The 14,612-nt window shown below is 41.2% G+C and overlaps 1 protein-coding gene across 1 annotated transcript in view; it reads left to right on the top strand.

Annotated features, from left to right (window-relative positions):
- The window catches only part of SPATA16 (spermatogenesis associated 16), an 80,054-nt gene that overhangs the window by 47,034 nt on the left and 18,408 nt on the right, over window positions 1-14,612 (top strand). The window contains exons 5-7 of the mRNA XM_082003650.1: window positions 4,049-4,196; window positions 7,353-7,499; window positions 7,731-7,843. Coding sequence (XP_081859776.1) covers window positions 4,049-4,196; window positions 7,353-7,499; window positions 7,731-7,843 — 408 coding nt within the window. The remainder of the gene's footprint in view (window positions 1-4,048; window positions 4,197-7,352; window positions 7,500-7,730; window positions 7,844-14,612) is intronic.

A 14,612-nucleotide genomic window follows, 5' to 3' on the forward strand; every position in this document is an offset into this window, starting at 1 on the left:
CATAACTCTAACTACCAGCCTAAGTGTGGAAGCAGTTCACAGAAGAGGCTAATGGCTTTACCATGACTGATATCATTGCATTAATAAAAATCATCAATAAAAGCATCAATTCCTGCTGTACTGTGAGACAGTGGCTGAGTGTGCACTGCAGCTGCAAGATAAGGCACTAGAAAGATATCTAAAGTTTTGGCTAATTCTAGATGTCAAGATAATTGGATTTTTCCAAATTAAAGCTTTCTGTAGTTAAGAGGATTAAGGTTAGGGACTGTAGCAGGGAATGCTACTGTCACTGCTATGAAGAATTTGCTGCTACAGTGCCATTTTTCTTCTTCTATGTCTGCTCTAAGCAGGCAAAATGGCAAGAGCTTCATAAAAATATCAAAGTAGTTATATCATTTGCCATCAAAAGTTGGCATGGGAAAGCTTTGTTTCTTGTGCATCTACCTATTCATTTTATGAGCTCTTAACGCAATTGTAGTGGGTGTTGAAGGGACAATATAAGATTGTTTAGGCTAAAGTTTAAGTTTTATTAAAATGTCTGTGAAACGTAACATTCCTCGATATGGTAGAATGTAAAGATATTGCAGAGCCAAGGTGCTCAGAGAAGAGGAGTATGTGGTGTTGGGTCAAATATATGTTTAAACCTTTGGTCAAAATCAAGTTCGTTGTTTAGGAATGTCTTTTGGCTTTTAAATTGTCCTGATAGCAGTGTGCGTCCCTCAAACCTTGTGAACGCTTGCGTTTCATGGAAGAATTAATTGCTATTTTAATAGAAGATCTGACAATATAAATACTGCTTGAGACACTTTGTCTCCAGATGGTTTCTCTGCAGACTTTCTCTGATTCCCCACACTTCCAAAACAGGGATATAAACCTCCTGACATAACATAGCATGAGTCAGTACCACAACTACAAAAAGAAATCTTCCCTATCATCAGATTATTCTGCAGCCTCTTCTTGAGCGAGTTCTTGTATCTTCGCTGAAGAAATAGATTTTGATCACTGCTGAGGTAAACCACCACCTTCAATGGACTTATGCCAATCATAAGTCCTTACATTATTGTATATTGCTAGAGCTCTTTCTTATGGTTTAAGGTCATCTCCAAGACTTGACTTTTTCTAACTCTGCTGGAACTGAAGGCTGGAGTGTCGTACCATGTGATGAGATATTGCTGCAGAGCTCACTTGCAAGATATGCAAAAAAATTCATCTTTCTTTATCATCTTTGTCAGTTTAGCAGCTATCCCCATACTCATGGAAGAGCCTGACAATTCTTCCACTCCAAGGCCAGAACCACAACATCCTCCCTGATGTATCTGAGAGGACATTGCAGAAAGGACCCTTCAGATGGAAAGACAACAAAACACATGCAAATGGGAAGAAAAGAGTTGTCCTGTCCTCTCTGCAAGGACTCTGTTGAAAGTCCTTTGGAGCCCTTGCAATCCTCTCCACAGTGTGACTGTAGCTTGAGCAGCTGCATGGTATACAGCACGACAGATGACGTTCTGTAGGCATCCCTGTTTCCTGGACATGTTGCCAGATATTCATCCACAGACATGGACTTCAGTGCATAAAGGCTTAAGCAGAAAAATCCTTAGGGATTTCATCGTATAAAGTTTTCTCCTCCAAAGTTTTTATGGGCTGAAGTTTTATATCCTTAAAGACTTTACCCCATAAAAATCCAAGAGAATAATAAAACAAATATCATCTGTGTCCAGGGTCAGTAGCTTGGGGAAAAAAAAATGCTCTTGGGTAATAATAATACCTTCAGTAGCAGTATTGACCAGAAACTACAGACCTATTCTTTTCCCTGTTGGCTGACATTTTACCATTATTGCCCTCTGAGCTAGTCACTATTTGCATGCTGTGCAGAGGAGCCATGGGTACATGGCAACGCAGAGGTATTATAGGTGTGACTTTGAACCGTTCTTGAGGATGTTAAAGCCAAAAGTGAACTTTGCAGGCAGAATACAGAGCTTGTCTGATCCAATCACTCACGTTTTCATCTTGCTGCCTCACTCCATATATTTTAAATCTGAACTGTACGGATACACCAAAAAACCCATTCACATGCTCATATTAATCCAGATGAGGAAATAGCTGACAAGCTCTAGAAAATCAGCAGAATACCCAACATCTCACACAAAATAAGGCTGACCTAACTCAGTGCCTATATTTACACATGAAATTCAGTAAAACTTGAACAGGTAGACCTCTGCTTTTCTAAAATGTACCTTGGGAAGCTAGATTGGTACCATCGTTTTGCTGCTGATCCTCTAAGGTCCCTGAACGACAAGATAATTAAAGTCCATAGAAATATGAAAGCCGAAAATCACTTTCCTATAAAGCAGCACAGACTGGTAAGTATTCCCACAGGGAAGAACGGGCGCGAATCCATTCATGGGTCCCCAGACTCTTGGCAGTAGGACACACTTGCTATTTTCTGGTCTGATACCTCCAGATCTGTGGCATTAACCATGGATAACATGGCCGTGCCCGTGGAAAGCTGGAACCCCTCCTCACCGGAGCAGGGCGGATGTTATTACTGCCCCGGGTGGTATTTGAAGCTTGTTAATTTTTCAGGGCTAAATACTGCCCACTCCAGACTGCTTCCATTCCAGTAAATGCAGGATAATGGGCTGACTAAATATAGTAATCTAAAAAATAAACAAATCCTCAGCGATACCCTTGACATCCAGGCAGAGTATTCAGTGTGAGAGGTGCACGTATGGCAGCCTATCTCAATACCTGCTCAAAACAATTATAGCATTTCTATGGTATTTCTGCACACCCCATACCAATAAACACGATGGAGATAAACCGGCAGAAGACCATATCAAAAGACCCGTTGTCTAAAGCCATTAAGGAGAAGGGCATAGATACTTAACTGATTGGCACACTCAGCCTTCCGTTCTGGGTTGGTGGGAGCAGTCGTCAGCTAAACAAACGACTCACGGAGGCACACTGTGTCTTGGATAATTTTACATAGGTGGAGGATAGACTGGAGAACAAAAGTGAGGGTTTGTCAATAAAACACAAAGCTAGTCCCACAGCAATACTTTCCGTGAATCACTTCAGCGCATAAGGTGATCTGGGAGATTCATACTCCCTGTTTAAAAATATATATCTTTTCCCCTCGTGCTTTTCTGACCACCGCTATTAACCTTGCGCCAGTATTGTCGCTATTAACCACGTTTACACTTTCGCCAAGAGACATTAACGAAGCCTTGCAGTTCCCCCGGTTTCCAGAAAGGACTGCCCACGTCAAGACGACACACTCTTTGTTAGCAAGAGACGCAGCCGAAGCAGATCTGAACGCGGTCTTACCCAACCCCAGGAGGAACTGCAGCTCAGCCTCCCTTGCACTGATCGATAAGGGCACCGAGCAAGGCTGTTTCCAGGCTGGTAGCTCCTCCTGGCACTTCCAGGACCAGCTCATTGGGGTCCGCGGAGTGTGAAATCCACCTCTCCGCATAAGACCAGCACAATGCATCATTTGAGTCATTTTTAAGGGATGACAAGGTTCATAAGCTTCATGTTGCCCTCTGCACAGGAGTGAATTTTACTCTTAATGCAAATGGTGTTTAAATGCAATATTTTAAGACTAATATTCCGTATAGGCACAGTGTCTGATTCGTGCCAACCCAAGGGGCAATATGAATGCTTAGTATTGTTTAACCAGCTGCCAAGGACTGAATAAAACCCTCAGATGAAAGACGTGACCTTCAGAGAGCATGGAATCACTTTTTCTTCTCATCTAAAAGATAATTTATCTAATACTTTTCTCCTCACTGAAAACATAGGCTCGCTGCACTGAAAACTGTTTACAAATGTTCTTTCCCCATTAAATTGATTTTCTGAGTTTAGATAGGCAGTGTTTTCTGGAACTAATTTAAATTCCCCTCTAATTAATATTCAAGACCAAAATATGTTATCTTTGCATGACTGTGCAATTATTAAAGGGAAAATATCATCTGTGAAAGTAATTTTTTTTTTTTTAACTAGCCATTAACCAACATGAAATGTATAATTTCTTTGCCTTTTTCAGGCTATGATTGAAGAAGCCATCGCTAGAGAAGTATCTTTTTCAGTTATGTACACACCATTTGTGACAGAAGTCAAGGCTGGCAAAATAAACAAGATTAGGGACATGTTTGCGAAAAAGCACCCTGATTACGTGGAGCACATATATACAGGTAACAGCAGATTTCACATGCTCTTAAGCACTGTGTACTGTTTGTGTGCATGTGGCTGACTTAAAAAGAGTTTGAGAGAGTCTGGAGCTTGAGCTCCAGACATTTCTACACTTCAGGGGGGGAAATTAACTTCTGAGATTTGCTCTATGGTTGTACATGATTTAGGTAATCACATCAGTACTACGGCAAAGTACAGACTTTACACTGCAAATCTCCATAAAAATTATTTTTATGCATGAAACCCCGTGTTTCCATTGTTGAATTTCATTTTTGCAACTAATCTTTTGTTCGAAGGTAGCTTTGCAGTGTATCGTGGTGACAGCAAGACCCAAGTTCATGCCCATCTCCGTGGATTTCCATCAGTCACCAATGGTCATCCCTGGAGCAGGGCCTTCGCTTTCCAAAAATATCCTCCCTTCTACAAGCCCTAACGGATTGACTGCCACCCTTGAGAGCATCTCACCTGCAGGGATGGGAATAGATAGCTAGGTTTCTTTGAGCCTGTTGAAGACAAGTAGGATCCAGAGTGAACAAGGGCTTTGCAGAGCTCTTTGTCATCTCCAGATGGCAGAGTGAACTCAAATAGCATCTCCTGGAGTAAACAGATGCTTAAATTCTGGCGATCACAGCCTTATTTCAAGAGGAATGGGCATGACATTTCGGCAAAAGAGAGGCAGGGGGAAAAAAGGCATTTCTTACTATCATTAACCTGGTGACTTGGAACATAGTTGACCCCGAAAGCAGTTGGCTTCGAGTTGGTGATTGAGAAACTTAAAGGGAAAAATACATTTCTCAAGTCAAATTCTGGAAAGCCTCTAACTTTGTCACGCAAACTAGATGTGTAGCTCACCCCTCACTGCCACTTCCAGCGGGGTGAAAGGCTGAGGTGCCGCTCGCTCCCTGCAAGAGTTACACCCAGGTCAGAGATGATGACTTAGTCCTTGCAGCACGGCTGAGCTCCAGCACTCTGCAGATAAATAAGGCTTCCAAAGGATACACATTGCATCTCTGGGGAGAAAAAGAAAATCTATTTGAAAAACGCAAGTAGGAATTAGGAAACCAAGTGTTTACCACAAAACTGTGCAAATATATAAGTAAACTTGTTTCGTTCCTTTTAGTTTTGCTTTAGGAAAGCAGTATAAAACTAGATCGTGCTTTGCAAGTTGCAGACCACCCATGTATTGGGTTTCTGGCAGTAGCTTTGGGGTTGTTTGAAGAGGGAAAATGAGGACTTCTTTATCACAGAGGCTGTAAAATCCCTCTCTATCATTTACCTGCGGATGTGACTATGAAGAATTTCCTGGGACAAAAGTATTGGCATTAAAAGGAACATAAAATAAAACTCTCCAAATCTGGTTTTTAAAAAGATAAATTCATATTTCCCATAACTCCCTCAATCTACAGCAAGCGTGAGACTTTCGGGAGCACATAAGCAGCAAAAGTGTGCAAGTGTTGCACTGAAACTCAGTTTGTGTTCATAAATCACTGAATGACTCTGAAAGTGTCGCCAGTCATTTTCTTACTCCTCCCAAGAAGGAAAAGGAAGAAAAAAAAAAGAAAGGGGAGGATAAAAGATCCCAGTCCTATAGTACTTTAGTCAATTATAAAATAGATTTAATAGAGACAGTTCTGCCCTCAAAGATGTTTGTTTACAAAAATCTGTTGGTTAAAAGACTTGCTTCAATTTTACAGAAATTTCTGAGTGCAGGTTCTGGGAAACTGAAGTTTCTAGGAATTAAATGGGACAGATAGCCAAGAAAAAACAATACGGGTATCAGGGTTTTGAGAGTGCGGTGGTGTGAGAGGTCTCACGCGGGTGGGACCTCTCCCGACTGACCCCCTTTCTGTCCTGGAAACCCTCTCAGGCAGAGCGGACGTGGCTCCTTTCCCTGGACTTGATGCTGAGATAACTCACAACTGTGTTAGGTGAAGTCAACCAAAGCAGTGGGGGGTTCTTGACTTATCTATTCAGGTTTGACCTAAAATCCCACTGCCCACCAAAAAAACTATCACAAGCAGCAAGTTTAGCTCATTGTCGGTGTGGTGCCACTGAGCATTTGACCTGCAGGTCTGTATCTCACGTAGGTGAAATTAAAAACACGAGCGAAGCCCCATTTTAACAGTGGGTGTGAAATACCAGACATCTCACGAACATGTTATTTTAAATAACCTTCCTATTCTGTAACAATCGTCTGTCCAATTTTAGTCAAAGTTCTGCTATAGTGTAAAGACCAAATTGATTTCGACGTTTTCCTTATTGCCAAGGAAAAGGAGCAGATACACATTTAAATCCAAGTGTACAATGCGGTTTGTTGCAAAATTGAGAATCCATCAGAAGCAGAACATGCTGCAAGAGAAATATCAGGTCCACTCGCTTTGATTTATATAAGGGTAAGTCCAGAGAGCTCTGAGTGGGGTTCTCCATTTGTCACTGTGACCGCACGGCCTGGCATCTTAAAAGCAGAGCTCACCGAAAACGGAGCACTCCTTTGTGAAAAGTGACACTGACATTCAATCTAAGTTCATTTTTTGCAGGGGAAGGAGAGGGAGGAACGGGCTGGTCTGGTTCCCTAAGCAAAGGTGGTTTATACAATTGCTCTGAGCATCTGTCGGCGCCGAGGTCGGGGCAGACCGACTCGGCTGATGCACCCGGGGTTTGGCAGCAGCGATCACAAACCCGGGACGAGCCACGGCGCAGTCACGTGCGAGCTGAGTGGATCAGAAAGGACATGCAGGAAGCTTGGGGTTGTGGTGGTGGTGGTAAAAACACAAATCTGTAGGAAATCAAACCTCATAAATTCAGGGAACAAGAAAACAACTTTTTTTGTGGTTAAAGGATCAGGTTGGTATGTTACTGAAATGTTGCGTTATTAATGCTTTGGATGATCAGGATTGAAAAGTGCATAAATGGGAAGAGCATGTTTTACCTTATGCATCAGCAAAATTTAAGCTGTTGATGAAAAAGGTTGCAAAGTCTGGAATTTCAAAACCCAGGTATAGCTGCATGGGTCGGTTTGGTCAGCTTTGTTTTTGAAAGCTTTCTGGATGACATTTCACTCCTCCTTAGCCTTCCTTTTTTTCCCCTCCAAAAAAGTAACTTCTCTTGCAACTGAAAAGAAGTGTGACGGCAGAAATTATTTTCATTTCCCTATCCAGATCCTCATGGACTTCACATCTTGCCACAGATGGCTGAGTGGCCATCCCTGCCTCCCCAGCAGTACTTACTGACTCTGGGTTTCAGAAACAAGCATATTGGAAAAACCTTGGAAAGGTGGTCAAGTAGAAGACTGCCAATCTTTTCAGGTACGACAGCTTGCTTAAGGGCTGGGATAGCTCAGAGGTGACCTGCAAGATCCTTTCTAAGTGAGGGAAGTCAGGGGGTTTCTTGGGACCCATTTCTCTGTGCCCACAGCCCTGAGTGTCCAGACAGCTCTCCCCGGCCTCCTCTCGCCTCCTCCAGTTTACCCATCATCTTGCTATGGGAAATGTATATGCAAAAAACACAGTATATGGTTTTGTCATTTCCTTTCCTAGACCGGAAAGCACCTTTCAGTCCTCCCACGAAAGAACAAACAAAAAGATATTGGGATAACACTGGGAAAAAAATCGTGCCAGTAATGGATTTTATAAGAAGCACCAAATTAACTGTGAGTATAAAATTCACTTTCTGGTGTGTAGTGTGTATGGCGGCAGAAGCCTGTGTGTCTGTGAATGATGCGTGCTTTTTGGTGAGTATTTCATTCTGCACATGCTCCTCCTGTGTCCAGAAGTACTCAGTGAATTGCATTAGGAACAGAGTTCAAATGGGTTTTAGATACTTTTAAAAAGTAGTCCTAATTATTTAACAGTGTACCCAGTTTCTTTAAAATCACTTTGCATGCAATCTTCTGAAATATTTATGGCCTATTATATTATATCCCTACTTCACATAACCACCAAAACTACTCGCTGTATTTAATACCCACACATATCACCAGGATCTCCATCAAGAGTTAATAACTGCTACTTGAAGCATTTCTAGTGATTTAGATCCTGATCCTTATGAAGTGTGTGAAATAACCTTCAAATCTGTTACAACCATATTGAAGGTATATTAGTTAATTCTACTCCATACTTGCTGCAATAATGTACACAGCTTTTTAGCACCATGGCTTTTGATTAGCACAAAAGGTCAAAAATCAAATTTGCATGTAGACTAGACTGTTTTAATGCAATTCTTAAATTATTCTCCTGAAAATAAGTGGAAGAAGCCTCTCCTCCCCAGATTGTAAATGCTAATGTTAACACTTTTTCCCTAGCAATAACAGTTTTTTAGTTTTCTGTATGTTGAAGGAATCGGAGCCATTTCCTCGTCAGAGGTGTCTTAGCAAATGACAGGATTTATATTCTTAGGTTTTGATATCAGATAGAAGGTTGACAAAAATTGCTACTTAGCAACGCCTAGCAAGGAAGAACCATCAGCTCGGTATTTGAGGAAGCTGTATCATCTCCTTTACTCTCAGAGAGCAGCTGCTGAAACAACAGTAAGTGCTTCGTGGGAGGTAGAGGTGCTTAGTGCTTCCCCAAAACGGGCGCTCATACGGCATCTGCCTCGGCGTGATGGAGCAGGCTGAGGGCAGACACCCCTGAGGAGACACACAGCTGCTTCTCTCCAGGTCTTTCCTCAAGCCATGTGCTACTGGCTTCGGTAAACCTGGTTTTATTCTGAAATAAGTCCTGGTCCTTCTGAAAGCCTCAGTAAAACTCTAATTTAAAAAAAAAAAAAAACCAAAACAAACCACTAAACTTGACCGCACAATTCTCTCTTTGGATATAACATCGAGCTTTTAGAGGTGAGATTCCTCTATTGCAGTTATTGAGTCTCTAATGAGTATCAGGAAAAGAAAAAACTTTGAAATCAGGTATCTTTTGGATTCCCCATAACTACCCTGTTCTGTAAATGAATTTGGAGGAACAGAACCACACGGTTCAAGCAGTGGTATGTGGCATATGGTATGCAGCGTATAGGGAAAAAAACCCGAATTGATCACGGAAGAGCTGAGAGCAGAGTTGTGTGTTAGGAATGCTCAAGCCAGTCCCCACTAGCTGTATGAATTTACACTGCCTCTACACAGCAATATTTGGTACCAGCTCTAGACCTCACCTCGTACATTTACATACTCTTGCTGAAACAGAAGATGTCTCCCAAAAATACAGGGTGAAATCCCAGCACCGCTGAAGTCAATGCAAAACTTGCCTTTTTTTCAAGGAGGTCAGCATAGCATCCACGTGGTTCAGCAGCAGCAAAAATGGGATAACAGGTTTGAATCAAGGTCCTATATAGATTTATAACCAGCCACCAGGGGGTCAGTATGGGAGCTTTAATGGAGAGGAGGAAAGCCCCAAGATAGAAGAAATTATCACTGAGTTAGAGAAAACAGCTGCCAATTATTTCACATTCATTATCAGTGGAAACATCTTCACTTTCCCTTCAGTTTTCATAGCATTGAATGATCCAGGCAAGGCAGAACCTCTGACCCTAAGAGCAAATGACAAAGCCAATTATCACTGATAATACAGATAGGCACAGAGCCAGAACAGCTCTGCTACCAGTGATTAAAATCTCTTTATGGGCCTGGCAGAGATTTGGCCACTTTTGCTTCCTTGAAAGTATTCCAACATTTTATTCAAGTTAGAAATATGATTCCATCGTCTTTCCGTCACACACAAACTGAATTAAAAACTTCTGGAAGAGAACCTGCAGGTACAGACTCAAGCTTTACAACTTACTTTAAGAAGATAAAAGAATATATTTGTTTTCAATAGAACAAACATTCCTTTTGCCCTCTTCTGCATTTGCAGACACAAATGTACAATCCAAAATCCTTGTCCTCATCAGATTTTTTTTGACAGAGCTTATTAAGCCACGGCAACAATTAATATAAGTCAATTCTGCCACATCAGTTTTGCAGTTACACAACCTGGAGTTATTTATATGATTTGTATACGCACCACTGTTGGCAAGACATGAAGTTAAAGGTTAAAAAAAGCAGAGCACTTTCTATTGCCCCTGCCCTTCATAAAGAACAGCCCATTTAAATCAAGGGGACATTTGTATATTGTAAAGCAAGAGGCATTTGAGAGAGGATGTCGCAGTCTTGTCCCCACACAGCATCGTCTGCCACCGATGGGGAAATGCCGTAAACCTCATCTACCCAGAAATACATAGCGTGACACAAAGGTTATTGTATGTGCCTTAAAAACATATATATCGCTCAGACCTTCAGCTACTCATATTTCAACCAAGATTACCATCGCTGGCAAGTGGTTATTCTATCATCAGATTTCACTGGGGTAACTTTGCTGCTCTATACACACCAAGTTTGCCTTTCTCCTGCTGTAGTCCCATGTCAATGGCACATGATGCTACTTAACAGGAGAAACAGTGGCCAGAGGGGCTTATTAGACTGCTCATACTATAAAGGTGAACAAAACCTACCATATGATTCACAGATGATGTGTACATTTACAGACCTCACTGTTTTGTCGTCTGTTTTTTAAGTAGAGGGAAAGTGTTTATACACACAGATTTCGGCACACACATTTTCCAAGGGCAATACCAAGGGCATTAAAGGAACATCATAATGGATTTTTTCCACTTGTTATTGCCATACACTATAGAGCTCCTTGAAAGACATAACTTCATTCAGATTTTGAGCTGAAAAATGGACTCTACAATAGAAAAGAAGAATACTGGGGGGCATTCCAGACTTTTGCAAAGTGATGCTCTTAAAGCTGATAGTTAAACGTGCCACACGTATTGGATATGACAGATCCTGCTTTAAATCCAGGCTGACCAGCCACTTTGCTTTTCTTTTTCTTTAGCACTCAGCAACTAAACTTTATTTCTAAACAGAAGTGGCGTAAGGCATGACTCCTTTCTTGAGGATAGAGAAAAGCAAAAAGTGGGGGTATCATCCCAAAATTCTCAGTACATGAAAGGACACACGATTCACTCCTCTCTGCTCTCCAGCTCCTTTTTGCAATGAAAGCTTGTCCTACCTTTGCTCTGGTTGTTAGTGCTGGGTATTTAGCAATAGCAGGTAAACTCCATCCAGAGCAGGCTGAGCTGCTTTTTATATATACCGCTCAGACCTTCAGCTACTCATATTTCAATCAAGATTACTATCACTGACAAAGCTTTTTCATCCCAGGGTCAGAGGAATGAAAGTCTCCCAGGGCTGATCCTCAGGCATGAGGACCTTATTTCCCTCCTAGAAGGAAGGTCTTCAAAGATGCCTCTAGGAATAAACTTTTTTTTTTTTTAAATTCAAAGGGAATTTTTGCAGCAAAAATGTTTCTGGGGAAAGGTCTCGCAGAAGGACCTCCACCTCAGGCGAGGCTGCCCATTAAGAATAAAGTCCTCAAGAGAAAGTCCATCAATTGCTCATCTTTACTTTTTTCTTTAAATTCTTCTTGGAAGGGGTGAGGCCCATCTAGAAAGTAACAAACAGCATCATAATTTAAGCATTTATTTTCTTAATATGTTACTGCATTTCTAACCAGGATGCAACTGTGACTCCATATACTGCATTTGTTGGTTCCCTTGCTGCCTGATTTCTCAAATGTGTATCTCTTCTCTTTGTTAAAGGAGCCAACTCTTTTCCACTGAGGTCTCCATTTAAGTTTGCTCTTTACTTAATCTTCACTGTGCCAACCTGAGCTGGTTTCATCTTCATCTGATTGTTTGGCCACTTTATTATGTTTTTTACTGCAGCTTAGTAGCCCCTTGAATTCCACTATAGTTCATGTAAATCTCAGCATGTGGTTTAGCTCCCCATGGAATTTTTTTCTCCTGCCAGCAGCAGTTATTTACTTTCTCTTTCTGCATTTTTCATTGTCACTGAAACGCCACCTCTGATAATGTTCAACCTCCTCTAATTCCTTCAAAAAAACTCCCACTGTTGGTTATTTATTTATTTACTTCCAACCTACTATAAACTTAAGCAGCACTGCTATGTCCATAGAGTGCATGCTGGCACAGATGCCAAATTTGTTTCCCATAGCTACGTGGCATGCTCTCATATTTTTCTGACGAGTCAAGCAGAGAAAAAATTGTTTTCTTTTTGCCTTTACTTTCTTAATCATTGGAGAAGCCCCCAACAGACACAGCATGACGAGAGAGGATTTTTTCTTGCTTTCTTCTCTGATGACTCAATATACTAATTTCTCGGTGCTTTTAAAAAGGGGTTTGGGCGGTTTTCAAGAATAGCAGGGAGAAACCTTTTACTGTATCTAAATGCTGTGAGACTATTTAATGTTGATAAGAGCTCGCTCTCTCTCTCATTAACTGATTGCTTCTCCTTACTTTAATGCACAGTACTCTACCTGGGCACACAGCTACCTGGCTTTCAAACACCGACAGCGAGTGGAGGTGGGGCTCCATTTTGTTTCTTGCTTTAGTGCCATGCTAACTAGACTGCACCAGACTTACAATTTCACATATCAGAGATCACAGAAATCTTTTTTTCTTGCTGATATCTCCTACTAATGCTAGGTCAGGTCCTCAGAAAAGGACTCTCCAGTGATAAAAATAGTTTGTAAGATGGTTGCCCTGGTCTCCCTTCTTAGAGGTGGGTCAACAGAACTTCATAAGAAGGCAGGCCTGGAAGGGCTCTCCTGGCTCCTCACGACAAACCACCTGCTCTTATATACCCTTGTGTCACATAATATCCAATTCATAAATTGAGTAAAATCCATCCTAGAACTAGTTTCTAGGATGCCTTTTCTACTCTTGCTGAAACACACTGCAGACCTTCAACCTGAATTATAAGCAGCTTAATTGCCACCTCAGTCTTACTTGTACCCATTTATACACAATGGTCCTTCTGTTATCATTGCCTTTTATCTCTCTCCTTTCCTTTTCAGTTGTTTGCTCTCTTTGGAATTTAGCCCTGCATTATGTTTATTGAGAAGAATAATAACCTCTTGGCATTTTCATTAATAGACTAATCAAACCACACTTCTCTCGAAAGAGGTATCTCCTACCGTGCTGGATTCTCTGCTCCATGAGGCTTGGGTTTAAATTAACCTCTCCAAACACAGATGACTGGAGCTGTCTGCAATACTCCAGAGAACTGCTGACCAGAGCTCCTCTTCCCTGTGCAGTGCCCGATTCTCTCCTTCAGCTAATGGAAATGCCAGTTCATTGGCTCAGCTCTTTCTTTTTCGGTTGCTTTCATATCTGGAGCTCCCAGCTTATAGCTACATTCCTGCCATTGGTCTCCAGTGCATGGTCTTTTATTTCATACCATTTTTCAGTTATATTAGGTATTTGATTAAAAGGGGTAAAATTAACTATACCTGGATTGTTTGTATTTTTCTAGAGTTAAAAGATAACTAAGCTTTTTTCCATTGTTATTCTAGTAAGATGTATAGAAAGCAAGAACAGCATTGCTGTTAAATTCTTAGACTTGGTACAAGAACTCCGTTGATGGTCATTTTGGTAACACTTGGTGCTTGCCTAGTGCAACGTTCTTCAAAACCAAGATCAAGATCAAACCAAATGATCAAGATCGGTTGCCCAGAGAAGTTCATTTTAAAACTGGGACATCATTTATTGAAAAATAAATGCCATTTAAAACTTTGCTTTCACCCTGTTCAACATACGATGGACCTACAATCACCTGCCTGGAAGTGCATGTAAATGGCAGCGTCAGCGTGCAACTGCCGGAACAAAGGTCTGCTAAAAATACTGGAAGCGGTTTTGAAAATTGTTGCCAATTTTTGGAATTTCAGGCACTTAAATACGTTCAAAACGCTGATTAGATGAATGGAAATTTCACTCGGAAGGGCTGAGCATTCAGATATGCAATGGCTACATCTCGTCGGGAATCTAGGCCAAATTGCTTTTGAAAATCTCGGTAGGGTGCTTATTTGCATTTTTGGCATCAGAATACTTTTGAAAATATGGTGGTAACGCTGCCATCCATCAAACACTTCAGCAGGTGCTGAGATTTTATGCAAGCAGTTGGCTGAGTTTCTGTATCCACACGCTTAAAATTTACCATGCGCCTAGCTGCCTGGAGGATCAGGGACCACCTCTGCAGGTTTTAGTCCCTCAAGGTTATATATTTGAAAACTATGGATCTGCCTAGTCTGCAAACAAACCATAAGCTGACACACTGCATGGTTTCCTCAACCTCTTCACTGAAACTTTAAAAGTTATCCATAAAAGTCAGGTAATATTCAACAGAGGGGATTATGGAAAAGCCATTTCCAAATGAGAAAATTGCATTCATGCTTGTTATCGGCTGTCTCCCCTTCACGTATATTATGACTACATATTTATTTTTCTAGTGCTACTAGAGAGATTGTGGAAAGAGAGTCCTTTTTTTCCCCCTCTATAAAGATTGTCAGCAGCATTATCTTCAAGGT

This window comes from Phaethon aethereus, assembly GCF_964289735.1.
Source record: "Phaethon aethereus genome assembly, chromosome: 9".
In the NCBI taxonomy this organism is placed as follows: Eukaryota; Metazoa; Chordata; class Aves; order Phaethontiformes; family Phaethontidae; genus Phaethon; species Phaethon aethereus.